Source organism: Corylus avellana, chromosome 10 (assembly GCF_965113065.1).
Source record: "Corylus avellana chromosome 10, dhCorAvel1.hap1.2, whole genome shotgun sequence".
Taxonomy (NCBI): Eukaryota; Viridiplantae; Streptophyta; class Magnoliopsida; order Fagales; family Betulaceae; genus Corylus; species Corylus avellana.
In genome coordinates, this window is record NC_142499.1 from 10,194,398 (window position 1) to 10,220,161 (window position 25,764).

The 25,764-nt window shown below is 34.0% G+C and overlaps 1 protein-coding gene across 1 annotated transcript in view; it reads right to left on the reverse strand.

Annotated features, from left to right (window-relative positions):
* Positions 1-1,343: 1,343 nt before the first annotated feature.
* Positions 1,344-25,764, reverse strand: part of LOC132161606 (cytochrome P450 81Q32-like) — a 34,664-nt gene continuing 10,243 nt past the window's right edge. The window contains exon 2 of the mRNA XM_088510966.1: positions 1,344-2,168. Coding sequence (XP_088367092.1) covers positions 1,542-2,168 — 627 coding nt within the window. The 3' untranslated portion in view covers positions 1,344-1,541. The remainder of the gene's footprint in view (positions 2,169-25,764) is intronic.

Here is a 25,764-nt window from a genome sequence, read left to right on the forward strand (position 1 = left end):
CAGAACAATTTCTAGCCTCATCCACCAGGACACTACTCGATATATAGCATCATAAAGAATCTAACCAATGTCCTTGAGCATTCCAAAGTGAATCAACTTTCGCTAAAGCAACAGCTACATCACTCGCTGAGGATGAATGAGATTTTATCTCAAGAGATATTTTCTAGAATTTTTAGTTTATCATAACGGAAAACATGTTTTCTTTTCTAAGGTTATCGCGCCAAGTGTATTTAGGCGGAGTTAGAATTGTTTTTAACTTTTGTATAGTTAAGTTTATTATCTTCTTGTAACTTTGTAATTATCATACAACTTGTATTCTTTATATATTGAAATGAATATTCCACCAATTTCAAATATATTTTATTTTCTTTGGCATATTCATCCAAGAAAATTGTTTTATTTTTTTACTTGTTAAGGCATTAAGGGTGACAAAGTGGACGTTGATAGTTAACCATCAGCGTTCACTTTTGTGTTGACGCTGATGATCCAACATCAGCATCCACTTTTGTGTGGAAGTTATAATTGAGATCTTATCATTTATTGAAAATATTATTAGTGTCCACATTTGTTGACGATGTTGGGTCATTATCAGCGTCGACTTTGGGAGTCGACGCTGATGAGCTTCAATTGACCATTAGCATCAAACCAATTCGACATTACCAAAGAAACAACATGTCACATGTCGCCGCTGTTGATAAATAGCGTCCACAATTGCACTTTTAACGTCCAAAAAAAGGCGACGCTCAAAGTCAACTTTTTTGTAGTGCTGTAAACAGAATGGCCACATTGCAAAACAAAAAAAATTTGTGGGAAACATTGTCAATTTTAAAAAATTGGAAGTAAAATAAAAAGATGAACAACTTCGGGTAGTGAACTATAATTTCCCCTTTTTTCTTCTCATATCTGGTTTGAGGAAAATGAAAGAAAATTGAGGGCAAACGTAATTGAATCTAATACACTTGCTAAGAAAATTCGAAATGCATGCATTTGTAAAATAAGCGAGGAGTAATATTTTTTGTCCAAAAGAAATTAATAAAATGACTCATTTTGCATGCATATAATTTCTAGAATTTCTTAACTTGAATTTACACCCATTTATTAACGTGATAAATATAAACAATATTTTGCTGAGTTGAATTTTGAATTTCTGATGGACTTAGATAAAAATAAAATAAAAGATAAAAAAAAAAATTTAACAAAAAAAAAGTAGAAAATTAAATAATTTTTTACCCAATACTCTCTTATAATTTCGTAAACAATTAAAGCTTCCTATTGTATCCAGTACAACTTATTAACCAGTACAAGCCAAAGAGATCCAAATGTAAATGAATACAACAATTCAATGTACATATGGCAGTGTCTTTATTAATTAATATGAAACTTACTAAGTAATGAACATACACCTAAATATTTTTCAACGCTATCCACTCAAAAACTATAGGACCTTTTTTTTTTTTTTTTTTTCTTTATTCTATTAAATAACATCTAAAACATTCTTTTTTCCTTTTTTTCTATTAAAAAAAAAAAAAAAAACTGTCAATTCAAACAGAATTTACACACTCAGAAAGGAGGTTATTCATAATGGGACGTGCCTTACACATGACCTCCAGTGCTACAGCTTTGGGCATGGTGACTCCATTGCCTTCAGTCATGTCTACTTCTTCCTCGCCAACCCTCTTCCACTCAAAACACTGAATCAATGACCCCAAAGCCAACCTCACTATCCGTTGGGCAAGTCCTGCCCCAGGACATGCCCTCCTCCCCAACCCAAATGGCATCAACTTGTGCAAATCAGCCTCGCCGCACTCAAATCTCTCAGGTTTACAATTGGTTGCGTCATCCCATACTTTGGGGTCTCTATGTATAGCCCATGTATTCACCAATAACATCGTGTTACGTGGAACATTGTATCCTCCCACTGTGCAATCATCGGAGGACATGTGGGGTAATAGCAGTGGGGCTGCCGGGTACAATCGAAGGGTCTCTGAGATTATACTTTGAAGGCAATGTAATTTAGACACATCTAGTTCTTCCAACAAATTCTTCTTCCCAACTTGACTGTCCAACTCAGCTCTGGCCTTCTTCAATACGTCAGGATGGTTAAGCAGATTGGACATGGCCCACTCTAATGTCACTGCTGATGTGTCTGTCCCGGCAAGTAGCAAGGCCTACTCAATATCAATTAATTAGTACGAGAGTTTGAAAGGAAAAAATGCATTGATTATTGGGGGTACGCAGAATTTAGCAAGATTTTATGACAACTGACAAGTTGTTAACTTGTAAAAGACTTCATAAGATGTTGAACTCATTCAATGTCACTGCGGACGCTCTAAAGTAGCTCGGCATGTAGGGGTGGCAAAATGGATACCTGACACGACCCGATTACGACCCGCGGGTACCCGTTACGCGATTAGCCTATACCCAGACACGACCTGTTTAGCTAAACGGGTAATCGGGTTTGACATGAAAATAGCCGGGTAACCCGACACGACCCGTTTTACCCGTTTAAAATAACCGGGTCTAATCGGGTAGACATGACCCGACACGACCCGATTACCCTAAACTATAAAATTAAAAAAATAAAATAAAAATTCAAAAAAATAAAAAATAAAATTGTAATAATAATACATTAATACTAATACATCAATATAGTCAATGCAAAAAAATTGAGTTCCAAGAGATTAAAGGCTTTAATAAAGGATAAAAAATAAAAAAAAAAAATATGGAAAGTGACCGTAATTGACAAATTGTACTCCAAAAGAAATTACTAAACTCATAATTTCACCTAAACTTAAAAGTTAAAAGTTAAAACAAGTAAGTTCATTTATTAAAATAGTCCACTTATTATTTAGTCCCACATGTAACAAAAGTGTTAAAAAATTAATTTTAAATTTTAAATAATGAAAATCACAGTTTCTTGTCAGCTTGATGAATTGAATTACTCCTTTGGAGTTTTCTTGTTGGCTTTCTCTTTTGTTGGTAATTATGTACTTAACTCCTTTGAAGTTTGATATATATGCATCTGTTTGTGCACAAATCATAAATGGCCTTAAGAGTACGAAAAATCTTAAAATCTTCTCACAGTAGTACTTAACTGGTTATTAGATCTGCTTGTGGATTGAGTGCCAATAAGTCAATAACAATATTTCCAAAAATTTCTTCAAACAAAAGGTGGAGAAAACAATTAAAGAAAAAGAAAAAAAGAGAGATAATTTTGGTAGAAGAGAAATTGAATCAAATAGAATCTCTGAATCTGCTTTACAAATAGAAAAGATAAATATGTGAGAATTAATAATCAAAGAGATCATATCAAAACCTAATTTGGCAGCTGCATCATCGAGTTCGATCGTTCGCACCACACGCCCAGTGCATCACACAACCTCAAGAAACTGATAAAATAAATCGAAAAATTCAAAATTAAAACTAGGTAAAAGGAAGAAACTAAAACAAAAATCTAACACAAAAACGACCGAGAGTCAAAGAGGAGGAGTTACTTTGCTTGGTGATGATGATGGTGGCGTCTAGACATGATATGGGACAAAAGATCCTCAACCCCACTTTGCTTTACAACCTTATTGAAGACAACAAGGTAGAAATTGTGTTGAGAAGTAATGGTAGTAGTAGTAATATTGGGGGTGCCATGTCTTGGGTAGGTAGAAAGATTTTTTTTTTTTTTTTTTTATTTTGCAGTGGGAAAAAAAAAAATTTAAATCTTTGTGCCGTGGCACCCCCAAAAAGTGTTGTGGCTCCGCCACTGATTCCATATGTGAGGGGCACGTGGCTTTTCTATATATATATATATATATATATATACCAATTTTCATAAATAAATACTAGAAATAATTTATTAGAAATGTCACTTTATGACCCAGAGACAATTAGGATTTTTCACGAGCTAAAGTATGAATAAAAAGTTAAATTTAATTCTAAATGGGATTAGCCCTAATTTTTAAGCATAAAAATACATATATATTAACTTAATAAAAAGAAAATTTGAAAATACAAGTTTTGTATCATGGTAATTATAGATGTAAATTAAAATGGTTATGCAGAAAGAATAGTCTTTGTAAATTAAAGAATATACAGAAAATAAAAAATAAAAAATAAAGTGCATATGAGTACGTAAGAGACGGCTTGAATCAACGAGTCTACACTTGCGGAATTATCACGTCATTCACATGAGACAATTAACGCCTCACGTCAGTGAGTGCGTATGCTCTTTCCTCATCCAATACATGTCTAATGGGGATAGGATTCAAAATAATAATCTCTTTGTAAGGAGACTGGTAAAATAATAAGTGCGGAGAGAAGATGAAAAGTTTAGAAAGCCATAAAGAGGACCACATCTTATTCAATTAAAAATCTCTTTGGAACCTTCTATTTTTCTATCTATTTTTTCCACTAAAATCTCATTCAAAAATTGAATTCTTTTCCAGTTTTATAATTTTCTATTGCCTTGAATATGATTCAGGCACAACAAGCAATATGGTCTTTAGCCACCAAACAAATAGCGGCAACCAAAAAGTCGTTGCTATTGAGGGGTTATTAGCGGCGACTTTTTTAAGTCGTCACTAATGACCCATTATCGCCGTTAATAGTGGACACTTAAAACAAAAGAAAATATTATTTAGCAACAACAACAATAGCGGTAACTTTTAGTCGCCGCTATTAAGCATCATTAGCAGCGACTCAAAGGGGTCACCGCTATTAAACATCAATAGCAGCGACTCTTGTCGCCGTTAATAATACCCCAAACAGCGGCGACCCTAAAGTCGCCACTGATGAATGGTCAATAGTGGCGACCTCAGAGTCGCCGCTATTGACATGAGAAAAAATTTTTAAAAAAAAATTAGAAAACTCATTAGCGGCGACCTATGGTCGATAGCGGTGACTCTTAGGAGTCGCCACTGATGAGTGGTCAATAGCGGCGACTTTAGGGTCGCCACTATTGACATGAGAAAAAATTAAAAAAAAAATTAAAAAGCTCATTAGCGGTGACCATAAAGTCGCCCCTAATGAGTGTCAACAGCAGCGACTCGTGAGAGTTGCCGCTGATGAGTGGTCAATAGCGACGACCTTAAAGTCGCCACTATTGACCCTTGAAAAGAAAAACAAAAATTAAAAAATAAATAAATATTGGGGCGATGCTATTGACCCTACATATATAATAGAAAAAATTTATTTCCCAAAAATTCACCTCCATAATATGTCAATATTTCTTTTATATTAATTATTGCTGAAATTTTTCTATTTTTGTATTTTCTATTCTTATTTTATATAAAATAAATAAATATTTATTTTTTTCTTTTAAATAGAACAAATTTTCCTATTAAATTAAAACGCTTAGAAAAATTAATTTTTTTTTATATTATTATTGAAATTTTCTATTTCTTATTTTTATTTAAATGTTTGACTGATCGTGATAGGATCAAATGTTCGATCAAACATCCGATCGATCATAGTGAATTATTTCGATTGATTATGATAGGATCAAATGTTCGATCAAACATCCGATCAATCCTAATGAATTAGTTCGATTGAACATGATAGGATCAAACATCTAATCGATCCTAATGAATTAGTTTGATTGATCATGATAGATCAAACATCCGATCGATCCTGATGAATTAGTTCGATTGATCGAGATAGGATCAAATGATCAATCGAACATCCGATGGATCCTACTGAATTAATTCGATTGATCGTGATAGGATCAAATTATCAATCAAACATCCGATCGATCCTACTGAATTAATTTGATTGATCCTGATAGGATCAAATGATCGATCAAACATTCGATCGATCCTAATGAATTAGTTCGATTGAGATAGATCCTAATGAATTAGTTCGATTGATCGTGATAGGATCAAATGATCGATCAAACCTCCGATCAATCCTAATGAATTAGTTCGATTGATCGTGATACAATCAAATGTTCAATCGAACATCCGATCGATCCCAATGAATTAGTTCGATTGATCGTGATATGATTAAATGATTGATCAGACATCTGATCAATCATAATGAATTAGTTCGATTGATTATGATAAGATCAAATGTTCGATCAAACATCTGATCGATCCTAATGAATTAGTTCGATTGATCGTGATAGAATCAAATGTCCAATCGATCCTACTGAATTAATTCGATACGATCAAATGATCGATCGAACATTTGATCGCTCAAAATGAATTAGTTAAATTGATCGTGATATGATCAAATGATCGATCAAACATCCGATCGAATCCTCCGATCGATTCTAATGAATTAGTTCGATTGATCGTGATAGGATCAAACGATCGATCAAACATCTGATTGATCCTAATGAATTAGTTCGATTGATCGTGATAATTTTGTGGGTATGAGTAAAGTGCATATGAGTAACAGATGGCTTGAATTAGAGATGGCTTGAATCAACGCGCGAGTCTACAATTGTGGAATTATCACGTCATTCACATGAGACAATTAACTCCTCACGTCAGTGAGTGCGTATACTGTTTCCTCATCCAATACATGTCTATGTTTTACAATGGGGATAAGGATTCAAAATAATAATCTCTTTGTAAGGAGACTGGTAAAATAATAACTGCGGAGAGAAGATGAAAAGTTTAGAAAGTCATAAAGAGGACCACATCTTATTCAATTAAAAATCTCTTTGGAACCTTCTATTTTTCTATCTATTTTTTCCACTAAAATCTCATTCAAAAAGTGAATTCTTTTCCAGTTTTATAATCTTCTATTGCCTTGAATATGATTCAGGCACTACAAGCAATATTGTCTTTAGCGACCTTACAAATAGCGGCGACCAAAAAGTCGTCGCTAATAATGGGTCATTAGCGGCGACTTTTTTTAGTGTCGTCGCTAATAGTGGACGCTTAAAACAAAAGAAAATATTATTTAGCAGCAACAACAATAGCGGCGACTTTTTGTCACCGCTATTAAGCATCATTAGCCTCAAAGGGGTCACCACTATTAAACATCAATAGCGGCAACTCCTGTCGCCGCTAATAATACCCCAAATAGCGGCGACCCTAAAGTCACTGCTGATGAATGATCAATAGCGGCGACCTTAAAGTCGCCGCTATTGACATGAGAAAAAATTTTAAAAAAAAATTAGAAAACTCATTAGCGGCGACCATAAAGTCGCCGCTACTAATGGCCAACAGCGGCGACTCTTAAGAGTCGCCGTTGATGAGTGGTCAATAGAAGCGACTTTAGCGGCGACCATAAAGTCACCGCTAATGAGAGTCAACAATGACTATTGACAAGAGAAAAAATTTAAAAAAAAATTAAAAAGCTCATTAGCGGCGACCATAAAGTCACCGCTAATGAGTGTCAACAGCGGCGACTCTCATGAGAGTCGCCGCTGATGAGTGGTCAGTAACGGCGACCTTAAAGTCACCGCCATTGACCCTTTACAAAAAAGACAAAAATTAAAAAAATAAATAAATATTGGGACGATGCTATTGACTTTATATATATAATAGAAAAAAATTATTTCCCAAAAATTCACCTCCATAATATGTCATTATTTCTTTTATATTAATTATTGCTGAATTTTTTCTATTTTTCTATTTTCTATTCTTATTTTAAATAAAAAATAAATATTTATTTTTTTCTTTTAAATAGAACAAATTTTCCAATTAAATTAAAATGCTTAGAAAAATTAATTTTTTTTTTTTTTTTTTTTTTTTATATTATTATTGAAGTTTTCTATTTCTTATTCTTATTTAAATGTTTGATTGATCGTGATAGGATCAAATGTTCAATCAAACATTCGATCGATCCTAGTGAATTAGTTCGATTGATCGTCATAGGATCAAATGGTCGATCAAACATCCAAGCAATTCTAATGAATTAGTTCGATTGAACGTGATAGGATCAAATATCCGATCGATCCTAATGAATTAGTTTGATTGATCATGATAGATCAAACATCTGATCAATCCTTGTGAATTAGTTCGATTGATCGAGATAGGATCAAATGATCGATCGAACATCCAATGGATCCTACTGAATTAATTCGATTGATCGTGATAGGATCAAATTATTGATCAAACATCCGATCGATCATACTAAATTAATTTGATTGATCGTGATAAGATCAAACGATCGATCAAACATTCGATCGATCCAAATGAATCAGTTCAATTGAGATAGATCCTAATTAATTAGTTCGATTGATTGTGATAGGATCAAATAATCGATCAAATATCCGATCGATCCTAATGAATTAGTTCGATTGATCGTGATACGATCAAATGTTCGATCGAACATCCGATCGATCCTAATTAATTAGTTTGATTGATCATGATAGAATCAAATGTCCAATCGATCTAACTGAATTAATTCGATTGATCGTGATAGGATCAAATTATTGATCAAACATCCGATCGATCTTACTGAATTAATTCGATTGAACGTGATATGATCAAATGATCGATCGAACATCTGATCGCTCCTAATGAATTAGTTAAATTGATCGTGATAGGATCAAATAATCGATCAAACATCCGATTGAATCCTTCGATCAATCATAGTGAATTAGTTCGATTGATTATGATAGGATCAAACAATCGATCAAACATCTGATCGATCCTAATGAATTAGTTCGATTGATCATGATAGGATCAAATGTTCGGTCAAACATCTGATCGATCCTAATGAATTAGTTCGATTGATCGTGATAAGATCAAATGATCGGTCAAACATCTGATCAATCCTCCTATCGATGCTAGTGAATTGGTTCGATTGATCGTGATAGGATCAAATGATCGATTAAACATCCGATCGATCTTAGTAAATTAGTTTGATTGATCGTAATATGATCAAATGTTCGATTAATTTTTTTAAAATATTTTCAAAACTTGCACCAAAGTACTAGTGTGTTTGCTTCCAGAAAGTTGTTATAAAAAAGTTTTTTTTAAAGAAAAAAATTCATAAATTTGATCAAATTATATATATATATTTCCGGATCAGAAGATATTTCTGGATTGGAAGGCCAATTTATTGGGCCAAATTATATACAAGCCACCACCACTTCTCCTGAAAGTCTGGAGCTGAAGCAAGAAATGGACTATATAATCAAATATTAGGTGCTTAATTATTCTAAAAATATTGTAAGTATAATTTTTTTTTTATTTAAAAAAAAAAAAAATTATCCTAAATAGCTTGTCGTCGCTGATTATGCTCAATTTTTGCGCCAATAGGTGGCGCGGTGTGTGAAAAATTTTCGAACCAAAAATTTCAGCCACCCCAAGCCGTGTTTTTTTCCCCAAACTCTCCAAACACCCCCTCTCACTCACCTCCCTCATCACTCTCACTCTCTCTTCCTCTCTCTCCCTCACTCCGGCGCACTAAGCTCTCTCCGACAGCTCTCTCTCCGGCCCACCTTTTGAGTCTTTAAGACACACACTGAGAGACTGAGAGAGAGCTGCGAATCGATCGCTACAATCACAAATCAAATTACTTCCCCGCAGGTACATCTCCGTTTCTCTCTAAGCTTTCTTTCTTCAATGCGTTTAAGATCCTCCGTTTCGGTTCCTTTTCTCTGCATTTCGTTCCTATTTTCTAGGGTTTCCGATACTGCAATCCGACTTAATTTTCTTAATTTTCTGTATTATAAAGAAATAATATTAGACAAGAAGGTTCTCTAGGGCCCAAACTCAAACGGACCTGAATGTTGTTCTATTGTGTTTGATTCAATGGGGTTTTGAATGTTTAGAGAGATTGTTTTGTTCGGATTGTTTTTTGTTTTTGGGGTATGTGTGGGGGGAGGGGTTTGTATTGGATTGCTTCTCTTGTCCCTGAATGTTGTTCCATTGGGTTTTGCCGTTTTTTTTTTTTTTTTTTTTTTTTTTTTTTTTTTTTTTTGTGTTCAAATGGTTGAGATATATAATGAACAAGTTCGTGATCTTCTTTCAGGTGATGGTCCTCAAAAAAGATATCCCTTTTTTTTCTTTTTTTTTTCTTGATTGTAAGTTGAACTCCATCTGATCATTTAATTACGAGCAGTACTCGTCTTTTAGTGAAAAAGTTTTTGTTTGACTTGCACACACTTGGGATTTGGAACACCACCCAACCGAATGGGTTAGCTGTCCCTGATGCAAGCATGCACCCTGTTGAATCAACCACAGATGTCTTGGAGTTGATGAATATTGGTTTGATGAATAGGGCAGTCGGTGCCACAGCCCTGACTGAAAGAAGTAGCAGATCCCGTAGGTTGTATTCTCAGTATTAACTTCTTCTGTCAACCACTTTACATGTTAGATTTTTCTTTTTCTTTTTTTATAATTTATTTGTGTGGGGGGAGGGGTTTGTATTGGATTGCTTCTCTTGTCCCTGAATGTTGTTCCATTGGGTTTTGCCCCCTTTTTTTTTTTTGGGGGGGGGGGGGGGGGGGGGGGGTTGCTTGTGTTGTCCCCGAATGTTGTTTACAGAATTGTGTTAGTTTGGGTTATTGATTGTTTCTGGATAATGGCATTGGGGTTTTTTTTATTGGATTGTTTCTGTTGTCCCTTCGTAGGTTTTACCTAAATGGGTGCTTAATTTTTGACAATGGCTGCAATTGTGTTGGCTTAAATGGGGTCTTTGATGGTTTAATGGCTTAATTGTGGATGCTTAGTTGGGATGCTTTGCATCATATCTGTATTGATATTGTATTGAAGCGAACTGTGCAGATTTGTCAACTTCCACTGCTAATTCCTGTGCATGATGATATAGTGTGTTAAACCAGGTGTGTAAAAAAACTAGGTGTAATGGTGTAAAGTAAACTAAAGTTATAATTGATGTTCCTAATTTTGTTCGCAAAAAAAGTAAATTGCAAATTATTTCCGTGTTTATGTTTAGTATCCGTCTGTATTAATATGCTTTGAATGATACCTTTTCTGTTTAATGATTGAAGTACTCATTTTTTGATGATTTGGAGGGAGTATTGTCAATACTCTCTAATTTGTACTACTATACTCTTCCATCTGTTTTGTTAATGCCAATTTTCTATCAAATTCGATGTATTTCGTCATAAATGGATGCTAATCTTTGTTTCAATCTCTATCAAATTTTTAAGAAGAAAAAATCATATCTCATCTGTGATTAAGGTTTATTTCATAATTTCATGAATATACTAAACTATGATAGTATTCATAGAAGGTTTTATTGAACAATGAGTTCAGAAAAAATCATATCTCATCTGTGATTAAGGTTTATTTCATAATTTCATGAATATACTAAACTATGATAGTATTCATAGAAGGTTTTATTGAACAATGAGTACAAGAAATCTGAACCTCTTACCAAACAAAGAAAGAGGAAGAAAAAAAAAAAAAGAGAAAAGAAAAGGAAAGTAGAACACCAAGTGTGTCTTGTTAGCAACAATAAGAATTCTAATTACATTCTTTAAAAGTGAATAAGAAGACATTAACCTTGACTTCATTCACCATTTGTTGAGATCAAATTCAAAGGTAAAATCCTTTTATCCAACTTCCCGGCCAATGTAAATTAGGGTAAATCATTTTTTTTTTAAGTAATCGAAATATCATTAAATGTCCATTGGTTATAACTTTGGGCGAACTTGAGGTTGAAAACATTCTTTCTTTCCACAAAATTATTCCTAATATTCTTCAAACAAGGATGAAAACAAATCTAAAATCACTTGTTCTTGCTTTCCAGAAGTCTAGGTCTCATGAAAACAAAAATTCTTGTTCTTGCTTCCCTCAATCTAAAATCTCAGACTTACTTAGCGATGGCCATAAGCTTATAGAAAGTGTTGACCCAAATAGCTTGTGTTTGACATGATCAAAATAGGAGAATCTCTAAAGTGGCAGAGCTCTCTTCCCTTCAATGGAAGCACTTGCGTTTCATGACTGTGTTTTTGGACATGACATTTCTGTAGTATAGATGTTGGTAAATAGTTCTAAGTTGAATAGTTCGATATTGGTTGTAAACAAGTTGAATAGTTCGATATTGGTCGTAAACAGTTTCATGACTCACCCCATCAATAGTGGCGACATTTTGGTCTCCGCTATTTAAAAACATCAGTAGCGGCGACATACGGCTCATTTCAACCTTTTTTGCGGCAAGGAAAAAAAGGTCATTAGCGGCGACTTTGATGGGTCATTAGTGGTGACCCCGAAGGTCGCCGCTATTGAGCATCAGTGTCGGATTAATACCGGCAACTAAGTAGCGGTGACATTTTGCTCATTAGCAGCGACTTTGGGTCATCGCTAATGAGCAAATTTCTCGTAGTGAGGTCCTTGAATCAGACATTTTATATTTATTACGGTTGCTTTAGCATAATTTGCATAAATAAGTTTTTCAATTTAAAATTGATAAAATTAATCCTACGACAATTTTGCAATAAAAATTAAGTCAATTAAGCATATTATCAATTGAAATGAGATGTATAAAAAAATAGCATATATAAACTTGATTAATAATTTTGCATCCAAAAAAGTGTGAAAAATTATTTTTTAGTAAAAAAAAAAAAAATGTAATATAAAATTTAAATAAATATTAATGAATTAATATTTAAATATGAGAAAAAGCAACTTAAATTTATTGCCTTAATCCTCAAAATATATTGAGGCAGCCTTGCATCGGAGTATTACCTTGGCGGAACCTCCAACAAATCGTTCTTATTTATTTTTGGGTTAAATGCAATTTTAGTACCTGTGGTTAGGGTCAAAATCAAACAGGCTCATCGGTTTCCAAAAAGTTCACAAGTGGTACTTGTCATTAACTAAAAAACCCACTTGATACTTTTGTCAAGCTTCCGTCTTTTTTTTTTTTTTTTTTTTAATGGAAATCCACGTCACCTTACTTAAAATCATGACATGTGTCATTTGTACCACATATTATTACCAAATCAGAATATCATATGACATGGGCGTGTATCACATGTGGTACCTATGTTTTTTTGTGACACATGAGATAAAAAAATGGAAAAATTACAGTTTACCCCCCCCCCAAAGTTAACAGCGTTTTTTAATTCGAACACCGAAGTTTCAATTTTTGCAATTCACCACCCCCCCCCCCCCCAAAGTTCCAAAATTTTGCAATTTGACCAATTGTATTCAAAACTTCCCATATTGCCCATAATTTTTATTTTTTATTTTTATTTTTTATAAAAAAATTTAAAAAAAATTCAGGACAATCTGGCCATTTTTGCAACCCCAATTTTTTTTTTTTTTTTTCATAAAAATTTTTTTTAAAAAAACTTAGAAGCAATATGAGAATTTTGGGATAATATTGGTTGAATTGAAAAATATTGAAACTTTGTGGGGGTGTATTGCAAAAATTGAAACTTTGGTGTTTGAATTGAAAAACGCTGTTAACTTTGGGAGGGTAAACTGTAATTTTCCTTAAAAAAATAATTAACAAAACTAAATTTTACACAAACTGAAACAAAAAACAAGATTAAACCACCCAAATTGATTGAACCCTAATTTTCATGTTCTTCCCAAATCACACAAACAAACTTTCCCCGCTTATCTAAACATCATCATTCACCTTCAATGGCGCAAATACACTGAAAAAGAAGAGAAAATGGATGTCCATTGCTTTCACTGCTTATCTAAACATCATCATTCACCTTCAATGGCCCAAACACAATGAAAAAGAAGAGAAAATAGAATCGGAAAGGCCCATCGCAACACAAGCACCAACAAGCTCTTCATCTGCTTCACCTTCCGCCTCTTCTCCAAATCCATCCTCAGCCTAGGCCGCACCAGCAGAGAACCATCCCAACTCTCTCTCATTGCAAGAGGGCTGAGGGTGGCTTGCCGGCCACCCCAGAGGGGCTGGGGGTGGCGGCCCCGCCACCCTCAGCCTTCTTGCAATTTCTTAAAAAAAAAGACAAAAAAAACAAAAATGGAAAAGCCTAAATAGTCTGTTGTTTTGGTGCCTATTTGAAATTGTGCAATAATCCTAGGTAGCCTATTCTTATTGGTGGGCACAAAAGAGCTAGTTTACACCATCTCCTTATAAAAGTTATCCTCCTTTCGGTTTGTGGAGTTTTGATGCGTGTTCATAACCGAAACACACAGAAAATCAAAAGATTAGCATTAGTGAGGGAAGGAAGGGAAGTCAAAGGGAAGTTCTTATGGTTTTTGTTTTCCTAAATTGTGCTGGGGTCATTAATTTGGCTTGAATTTGAGAATGAGAATCTGGAAATGAGGGATTCAGATGCTCCTCTCTCTCTCTTCTTCTTTTTCTTTGTTTTCCCCTTATATTCGTTCTTCGTTGTCAATGAGTCTAAAACTACGAGTAGAGAATTAAGAATTTGCTAAAGCTTTTAACATCATGTAGTTTTGCTTCGTTTGCTCTATTTAGAAAGACTACAATTAGTTGTTCTTTTCCGACCACTGATGGTTGTGTCGGCTATCTTTTGGGGTGTTGTTCCGTTTACGGAATTTTGCCGTTTATTACAGCCTATTTTGGCTGTTTCGGTTTGCTTGATGAGCCGAGTCATTTATTTGACTCATTACTAACTGTTACTAAGATTTCTCTGTCGATTTCGTCTTTAGTTTGTTTTTGGTCTAATGTTGGGGAGCCCACCCCTTTTTTGTTTTTAGGATCGTCCCCTCTTTCTTTCTTTTGGATCAAAAGTGGGGACTGTGGCAAGGATCCTTTTATGTAACCCTTCCTTCTTCAATTAAAAAAAAGAAAAAAGAAAGACTACAATTACTCTTCTTAAATTATTATCTAATTTGTAATATTCTTCCCAAATTTTAAAAAAGTTACAAAGTGGGTTCTTCCATTTTCCTAGTTAAAAGTATTAAAGTTAATTTTATTAAATATAAGTGTCTACATCTCTATTTATATTGTCTGAACTTTTACATTTCCTGATGTCTTCTGGATTTCAATGCCAATATTCTTTTAATATGTTTGATATAGTAGTACTGGTTGAGTTGTCTCTAGACCTTAATAAATATTTTGTGAACAAAATTTGGCAATAAGTTGAAGCAAAATTATTTTTCGTCATAGATTTAATTTGTAACTTGATTTGGTCAATGCTATTAATTTTCAATGGGTTACCTCTCACTACAAAGCCTAACATACATAGAGATGATATTCCTCCCAACATTGTTAGTGGAGTGTACGTTGAACGTTTGAATATCTTCGATCTACAACTCTTAGTTAGAGGTTCTTTTTTTTTTCTTTTTTCTTTTTTTTTTTGAAAAAAAAAAAACATTATATCTTCTTATTTTGTAATGTTATGCTAAGAGTTATATATATAAAAAATAAAAAAAAATAAATTAAATATGCGTCTTGGTATAAATTTATATATTAACTTTATATTATAAATATTTTTTTACATATGCTATACGTATTGAATTTTTAATGTGATCGGAACAACACCTATCATAGGGAATTAAGCATATGCCTTCGCAATTAGTGTGTGGCAAATGCTTTTAATTATTTAATACTGTAAATGGAAAATCAATAATGCTTTACAGCATTTCTTTTTTTTTTTAATTTTATTTTATTTTGGTCGAACTCTTTCTAGTTGGAGAAACAACTAGAAAGAGCAATCATGTTTGTTTTGGTTTTATTTTGAGATATAATATGCTCACATATCTTTATTTCCTTTTCAGAACAATTTCTAGCATCATCCACCAGGATACTACTCGATAGCATCATAAAGAATCCAACCAATCTCCTTGAGCATTCCAAAGGCTATCAACTTTCGCTAAAGCAACAGCTACATCACTTGGTGAGGATGAATGAGATTTTATCTCAAGAGATATTTTATAGAATTTTTAGTTTATCATAACGTAAAACATATTTTCTTTTCTAAGGTTATCGAGCCAAGTGTATTTAGTCAGAGTTAGAATTGTTTTTAACTTTTGTATAGTTAAGTTTATTATCTTCTTGTAACTTTGTAATTATCATATAACTTGTATTCTTTATATATTGAAATGAATACATTGACTGAAATGATTCCACCAATTTCAAATATATTTTATTTTCTTTCGCATATTCATCCTGAAAAATGTTTTTTTTTTTTTACTTGTTAAGGCGTTGATGGTGAACCATCGGCGTCCACTTTTGTGTTGACGTTGATGTTCCAACATCAATGTACACTTTTGTGTGCAAGTTATAATTGAGATCTTTAGAGTTTATCGAAAGTATTATTAGAGTCCACATTTGTGGACGCTGTTGGGTCATTATCAACATCGACTTTGGGAGTCGACATGAGCTTCATTTAACAATTAGCATCGACGTTACTAAAGAAATGTGATAATTTGGTAATTCTAGTGTTTGGGTTGTATTGCCTTACCATCAATTGTGGTTAAGGCTTTGTATATATAGATAGAACTGTTACAAGAGATAACATAGATATTACAAATATAAGTTCAAATTACAAATGCTTTATCTTAATTAATTCTATCCTTTTCTTCACTTGAATGGTTGTTTGAATTCTTGATAACGTGGAGAGAGTTATCAGTTGATAACTCTCTAACACACCCCCGCAAGCTCAACGGTAGAGGATCGACGGTGAGCTTGTCACGTAGAAAGGCAAACCGTGAAGATGAGAGGGGTTTGGTGAATATATCTGCAACTTGATCTTTACTTGAAATAAAGCAAATGTCAAGTGTCTTGTGGCGTACCATGTCACGAACAAAATAGAAATCAATTTCAACATGTTTTGTCCTAGCATGATAAACAGGATTAGAAGACAAATAAGAGGCCCCAATGTTGTCACACCAAATAATGGGAGGTTTGGAGGGTTGCAATCCAAGTTGAGTGAGCATTGATTTAATCCAGATAATTTCAACTGCTGCATTTGCAAGTGCTTTGTATTCAGCTTCTATACTAGAACGAGCTACAGTAGATTGTTTGCGACAACTCCAAGAAATTAAATTATTACCCAAAAAAATACAATAACCACTAGTGGAGCGACGATCATCCCTGTCACCTGCCCAATCAGCATCAAAAATGCTTGAAGATGAAGGTTTGAAGATTTATGAATATGTAACCCATAGTGAAGTGTCTGTTTGAGATACCGAAGTAAGCGTTTAACTCCCTGCCAATGTGAGAGACGTGGCTGATGCATAAATTGAGATAACTTATTTACTGAGAATGAGATATCGGGTCTTGTAATACATAAATACTGCAAGGCACACAAAGTGCTACGAAATAATGTTGGATCTGAAAATAATTCACCCTCATATGCTGATAACTGAGTTGAGGAGGCCATAGGAGTGCCCACTGGCTAGGCATCAAGGATATTAGCACGTTTAAGAATATCAATAATGTAACGTTGCTGAGAGAGAAACACACCCGTGGAGCATTTTAGTACTTGAATACCGAGAAAAAAATTAAGAGGGTCGAGATCTTTCACAGCAAACTCGGCATTTAACTCATTTATCAATTTGGGTATCTTTGATGGTCTTGAACATGTTATGAGAATGTCATCAACATATATCAAAATATACATAGTAAATGCAGCAGTTTTGAGAATAAATAATGACATATCTGATAAGGAACCATGGAAACCATGAGTGATAAGTTTCGTGCTTAGCCTTGAAAACCAAGCTCTTGGGGCTTGTTTCAATCTGTATAAGGCCTTTTGGAGCTTGCAGACATGATTTGGATGTTGAGGATGTGCAAAACCAGGAGGCTGTGACATGAAAACCTCCTCAGATAAGTGGCCATGAAGGATTGCATTATGGATATCAATCTGATGTACATGCCAATTAGCAGATATAGCAATAGATAGAACTAAGCGTATCGTAGTAGGCTTGATAACAGGGCTATAAATCTCTCCAAAATCAATGCCAGCCTGTTGGTGAAACCCCTTTGCAACTAACCGAGCTTTGTATCTTTCAATGGAACCATCTGCTTTCCTTTTTAACCGAAAGACCCATTTACAACCTATAACATTCTGAGCTGAAGTAGAAGGTACCAAACGCCATGTCTGCTTTTTGAGCAAAGCATCAAACTCAAGATTCATAGCTTTTCTCCAGTTTTCATTCTTGACAGCCATGGTGTAGCATGTGGGTTCTGAAATTTCCGGAAGCACAGTGGCAAGAAGGGCGTGGGATATTGGGTATTTGACTATACCATCATTTGAAATTTTGGGGGTGGATATATTATTTTTGGATCTAGTTATCATGGGGTGATGAGATGTTATTGGGGGGTCCACATGGGTTGCTGCAGGTTGGGTTTCTTGGTGGTCTACGGATTCAAAAGAGGATGGGGCTTCTAGGTGGGCAGATGTATGGTTTGTAGATATTGGAGATAAAGTAGGAGAGAAGGTGGGGTTAGGTGTGGGTGCAGGACTTTCAAATGTGTGGTTTGGTGATAAAGTAGTTGAAGATAAAGTAGGAGAAGATAAAGGAGTACTTACTTGTGATGTGGATGGTGCCAACGGTGAAGCTTCAGAAAGAGACTTAGCAATCATGACAGGAGGACCCGTGATTGTATCAGATGCAGGATGTGTAGGGTGAGAGGAAGACTGAGACACTACAGCAGAAGGAAAGTGACGTTCATTGAAAATAATGTCTCTTGAAATATATATGCGAGATGAAGAGACATGAAGGCATTTGTATCCTTTATAAGAAGGACTGTAACCAAGAAATATACACTCCTTAGAATGTGGCATGAGTTTATTTGAATTGTATGGACGAAGATTTGGCCAACAAGCGCACCCAAATACACGTAAAGAGGAATAGTCAGGGAGAGACTGAAAAAGAACTTCAAATGGAGTTTTGTTTTTAAGTACTTTTGTAGGCAAGCGATTGATTAAATAAGCAGTAGTGATAAAAGCATCATCCCAAAATAAATTGGGAAGATGAGCATGAGAAAGAAGTGCAAGTCCTGTTTCGACAATATGGCGATGCTTATGTTCAATAGCACCGTTTTGTTGATGAGTATGGGGGCATGAAAGACGGTGATTGATGCCTTGTTTAGTTAAATATTTATTTAGAGAGCAATACTCCCCACCCCAATCAGATTGCACAATTTTAATTTTGGACTCAAAATAACGCTCAACATAGATCTGAAATTTTTTAAAAACTTGAAGTACATCACTTTTACAAGAGATGGGATAAACCCATGTATAGCGACTAAAGGCATCAAGAAAAGATACATAATACCTAAAACCATTTCTAGAATACACCGAAACAGGTCCCCAAACATTAGAAAATATCAAATGAAGAGGAGCTATTACACGTGTTGTAGAAGTTGTAAAAGGCAATTGGGTACTCTTGGATCCTAAGCACGCTAAGCATGGAGAATAACTTTTATTTGTGGTGATAAGGAGCTGAAATGAACTAAGGACTTGACAAACAACCATCAAGGCAGGATGACCAAGCTAAGAATGCCATGCAGACACAGACGCACGTTCACCAATATGTGCAGAGGGAGCGTGGGAATTATTGGAAGCAGAAAAAAAAAAAAAGAAAAAAAGAATATAAACCATGATTACTCGGGCCTCGATGTAGAAGCTTCCCCGTAGCACGGTCCTTCAAAAGAAAGTAAGAGGGATGGAATTCAAAAAATGTGTTAGTGTCTTGTGTAAATTTTTGAATAGAAATCAAATTTTTGCATATATTAGGCACATGAAGGACGTTAAACAATTTAAAAGCAAGGGAAGGAGTATGAAGTTGTGAGGTGCCAATGTGCTTAACGGAAAGCCCAGACCCATTACCAATTTTAATTTCACCCGTGCCTGTGTAGTTGTTGGCATGGACGTTGAGATTGGCAAGCTCAAACGTTAGGTAATGTGTGGCTCCAGAATCCGGATACCATGTGGAATCAGATTGAGTCTGAGAAGCCGCATGATAGGCTTGCATCGTAGGGGAAGACTCTTGTGGGCTGGAGTGCTCAAAACGTTGATAACAGGTGGTTGCGAGGTGCCCAATACAGTTGCAAATCTGACAGATTGGGCGAGGGGCTTGATGGAAAGAAGAGGCGCCACAGCCACGCCCACGACCACGATAGTTGGGGCTGTGCGAGAAAGAGCCACCATTGTTGGTGATCTGGTTGCCATTGCCGTTGGAGTAAGAACCACGACTGGAGTAGGAGTGACGTCCACCACGTCCCCCACGGATAGAAGAGCCTCTGGATGCAAAGTGAACACTTGAAATAGAGAGATTAGTAGAGGCATTATTATGCTCAAGGCGAGCTTCATGAGCAAGGAGTTGACTGTAAAGGTCATCAATGGAGATTGGATCCACTTGGGTTGTAACTGAGGTGACAAATGAGTCATATTCACTGTTGAGTCCTCCAAGGAGAAAGGACTGAATATCATCTTTATCCAATGGCTTATCAATCGTAGCCAAGGTATCAACCAACTTGGTGAATTTCTGAAAGTATTCCGAAATTGACATGCTTCCCTTCTTGAGAGTGGTAAGCTGAAGGCGAAGTTGCATTGAGCGAGCACGGGCTTTGGAAACAAACATAGTTTCCAACGTGAGCCATAAGTCCGGTGCAGTGACACATTTAACAACATGAACTACAACGTCGACGGTGAGAGATGAGATCAAAATGCTAAGCACCAGCTGATCACGCATGTGCCATTTAAGCCAATCTGGATTTGTGGACACAATGTCAACGTCATCTATTTTGGACTTAAGGGTTAGAGGAGGGCTTTTAATGGAACCATCAATATGGCCTTGAAGATCTTGGCTTTTGATGATGGGTAGGATCGCAAGTTTCCAGACTAGATAGTTGGTATCAATGAGTTTGTGAGGAAAAGAAGAGGGAACAATGTAGGTTATGGGATTTGCGGAAGAGGATGAGGCAACCATAGACAAAAAAAAAAAAAAAAAAAAAACTTAAAAACGACGTTAGTCTAAGAAAGCTCTGATACCATGTGATAATTTGGTAACTCTAGTGTTTGGGTTGCACTATCTTACCATCAATTGTGGTTAAGACTTTGTATATATAAATAGAAATGTTACAAAAGATAACATAGAGATTACAAATATAAATTCAAATTACAAATGGTTTATCTCAATTAATTATATCATTATCTTCAGTTGAATGGTTGTTTGAATTCTTGATAACATGGAGAGAGTTATCAGTTGATAACTCTCTAACAATAAACGACATGTCGCTGCTATTGATCAATGATGAGTGTCAAATATTGCATATTTGAGCCATCTAATTTGTATTTGTTAATCTTTTAGTCGTATTGTAATCTAATATTTTGGGTCAATTTTGTGATTTTAGTGTTTTACAAATTGTTAAGGGAAAAATGCGGATTTTTGGAAAAGAAATGAAAAAAAAAAAAAAAAAAAGGAAAGAAAATAGAAAAGAAGGCAAGTTGTGGCTGTGTGTAGGTGGAAAGAATTGAGACAGAAATAATTACTTTAAAAAGGAAGATTGCACAAGAAGACAAAGTGAAAGAAAAGACAAAATAAGAAAGAAAGCATGCGTAGGTGGGAATTACCAAAGTTCGGAAGAAAGAGAAGTGAGGAGGAAAGTGCCCCACAGGGAAAGAAGAACAAAACAAAGAAATAAAAGAAGAGTAATAAGCACGTGACACAAACAAAGGAAAGTCCAAGGAGACTTTCTCATGAATTTGTGAAGCCATGCGTGGGCCATAGTAAAATAGGAGAACAAAACTTTTCCCTAAAGAAAACCTGACGACGCAAGGAAGAGACGAACTTCAATTCCTATATAAGAGCATTCTTATTTTTTTTTGAGAGGGGTGCCCCGCAAGAGGCCTGCCGCGGGAGAGCAGAGAAGAAAAAAAAAGAGAAACTGGTGCCGCAAGGCACTCCGGCAGCATAGTTCTGATTCTCTCTCCATGTATTTTTAGCTTTAATCTATTTCTTTTTTATTTAAGGATTAATGTTTAGCAATTTGTTTTCAGTATTTACTTTCGTAGTCATGTGTAACTAAATTCTCAATTAAGGTTGAAGATGAAGCCTCGCTTATGATTAACAACACTATTTTTCATGTGATGTAATATTTTCCAATTTAATTAGTTTGATTTTCCAATTGTTTTACTTCAACTCAATTTGTAGAATGATTCTTAGATATCTTTTGTGATTCAAGGATACATTTGATGATTTAAGATAATTTTACGTAATTGATTGCTTGGAATTTTATTTATAAAAAAAAATTAAATATTCTTTGTGATTTATTCTACGCAAACAATTGATGTTTTGATTTAAATTAGATATTTTCGGTGATTTACGAATACACTTAATGATTTGATTTAAATTGTATTTCTTTTGTGATTTGTGCAAAGAATGAATACATGTGATGATTTTGATTAATTATTTGAAGCAAAAGTAAAACATACTTAAGATTTTATTGTGAGAACTTTGAAAAATATTATTGATCATGGGAATATGTTGCTATGACTTTGTAAGTGCGGATTCCGAAACCTGTTTCATTAATTGATAAATTTCACTTTAATTTTGTTTATGCTTTTGATCTTTTTATTCACAAAAGGGTTAAATACCAAATATCCCCTGGGGTTTAGTAACTTTATTTTTACCTCTTGGGGTTTCATTTTTATCACAGGACCCCCTTGAGGTTTTGATAAAAGACTAAGTTAGTCCATCCGTTAGTTGACCGTTAGGACTGACACGTGGACCAATCAGATGCTGACACGTAGCACATATTTAATTTTTTTAATTAAAAAAAAAAAAAAAAAAAAAAAAGAGAAAAAAAATTGGGGGTGGCTCTTGGCCATTTGGGGGTGGCTCGGCCACCCCTTTGGCCATGGAGGGTGGCCAGGCCACCCCCATATGGCCGGATGGGGGTGGCCGAAACCACCCCCTGTAAAAACTGGAGGTGGCTCGGCCACCCCCATGGAGCCTTGGGGGTGGCCGAAACCACCCCCAACCCCTTGGAGCCCCAAGGGGTGGCTCGGCCACCCCCATCCGGCCAGATAGGGGTGGCCGAGCCACCCCCAGTTTTTTTTTTTTTTTTTTTTTTTTTTTTTTTTTTAATTTTAAAAATACATTTTTTTTAAATTAAAAAAAAAATAAAAAAATTAAATAGGTGCCACGTGTCAACATCTGATTGGTCCACGTGTCAATCTTAACGGTCAACGAACGGATGGACTAAATTGATCCTTTATCAAAACCACAGGGGGGTCCTGTGATAAAAATGAAACCCCAGGAGGGAAAAAATAAAGTTGGTAAACCCTAGGGAGGTTTGAGGTATTTAACCCTTCACAAAAACAATCTCTCAACTTTTGGAACTAGGTTATGATTTGATTGATTTAGACATAATTGCTTGTCAAAAACACAATTATATGTGGAATCGACCTCGCACTTACAATCTTTTTACTGCAAACGATTCATACGCTTGCGAGTATTAAAATTTTTACAACAATCAACAGCGTCCACTATTGCACTTTTAGCGCCCAAAAAAAAGGCGACACTAAAAGTCAACTTTTTTGTAGTGTTGTAAATGGAATGGCCACAATGCAAAAAATAAAAATAAAAAATAAATAAAAAATAAAAAATTGTGGGAGTACATTGTTAATTTTTAAAAATTAGTGGTAGAATAAAAAGGTAAACAACTTTGGGGAGTAAACTATAATTTCCTTTTTTTCTTTTCATATCTGGTTTGAGGAAAATGAAAGAAAATCGAGTGCAAACGTAATTGAATCTAATACACTTTCTAAGAAAATTCGAAATGCATTTGTAAAATAAGCGAGGAATAATATATTTTTGTCTCAAAAAAATTAATAAAATGACTCATTTTGCATGCATATAATTTCTAGAATTTCTTAACTTGAATTTACAAAAAAAATTTGTTGAGTTGAATTTTGAATTTCTGATGGACTTGATTAATTTCGTTTGCCTCCTACACCCCTTAAAAAAAATAAATAAATTAAAAAATTAAAAAAAAAAAAAACCTAAGAAACCTAAAAAAACTAAAAACTAAAAACAAAAAAGTAGGAAATGAAATAATTTTTTACCCAATACTCGATCTCTTATAATTTCTTAAACAAAGCTTCCAATTGTATCCAGTACAACTTATTAACCGGTACAAGCCAAAGAGATCCAAATGTAAATGAATACAACAATTCAATGTACATATGGCAGTGTCTTTATTAATTGATATGAAGCTTACTACGTAATTAGGGCGGTAAACGAACAAAGCTACCTGTGAACCCGCTCGGGCTCGACCCGATAAAGCTCGGCCTGTACGCGATTCAATTATTAAATGAGCCGCTCGTGGACACGAAACTAAACTCGATTATTAAATGATACATACCCGTATAAAATCCGACTCGCTCATTTAAAGTTCGCGAACATACTCGTATAAGGGCTCGACTCGCTTATTAGCGCGGCTCGTATATATTTATTATATATACATATTAGTTAATAAATATACTTTTATATATATATAAAATAAAATTAACTTATATAGTATATTACTTATTATTTATTAAGTAACAAATTAACAGTAGTCCATGTATATTAATTATTAAGTATTTCTCAAAAAAAATATTAAATAACAATAATTAATTTGTATACAATATATAATTATATCTATGATTATAAGTATCTATATAATATATAATTGAATGATAAAAGTTAATCATATGGTTATATCTTAAATGACCTAACCACTGAGTATCTTAAATGATCAAATAATTAATGATAGTTGAAACTTGAATAGACAATTTGAATTATTAATCATATGATTAAATGAAAATCATGATACTTAATCATATATTAATATAATCATATCGATTCATATAATTCATATCATATACAATGATAATGTGGTTAGAATAATCCCAAATGAAATGACTAGCATTAGAGACAATAACAAATTAATAATGCATGTAATGTCCTCTTACTCCTATAGTCACAAATTAAGTATTCACATTGTCGTTGGAAATTTGGAATTGATAGCATGAGATGATATTGTTGATAAGTTAATGATAACTTAAGAAACAAAAAAATGATGATATTATTAATATGAATTATGTGATAAATCATTACATAAGGTTTATGAATACAAAATAAAACAAAATCTTTCATTAAACACTTAACGTAATCAAATCAATCATCACATAAGGTTCAATGCTAATATTTCTTCGGTGTTTCGAAAGTATTTATGTTCTTTTTATGTAGGGGTGAAAAGGCAGGCAGCCTGCTAACCGCCTTTTATAATAATAATAATAATAATAATATTTATACTTATAACATGATCAATTGATCATTAAATCACAATTTGTTTTTGAAGAGTTAAATCATAATTTAAGTATTAATGTATTATCACTATAACTTATATGATTATATCACATGATCAATTGATGATTATATAATAACAAATTATACACATATAATATGACATAAGTCATAAGTATACAAATTCATATTAATACAACAATTAAGTACTATAGACTTAGTTCCAATTTTAATGTATGTTAAGCAAGTAATTGACATTGGATTAAACAATGTGTTACTTATAACCACAATTGAAGTATTAACAGATTATCATTATAAATCATATGATTATATAGTAACAAATTATACATATATAATATGATATAAGTCATAAGTATACAAATTCATATTATTACAATAATTAAGTACCTAGAGACTTAGTTTCAATGTATGTTATAAACTTATAAGTCCATATATGTTATAAATTATAATTATACATATATGCATATTGAATAATATAAATGTATAAGATCAATATTTAATCATATGATTCAATGACAATTAAAATACTGAATAAAGTTAATTATATTATTCATGTACAATGATAATGTGATTTGTATAATATCAAATTAAGTAATTGACATTGGATTAAACAATGTATTAC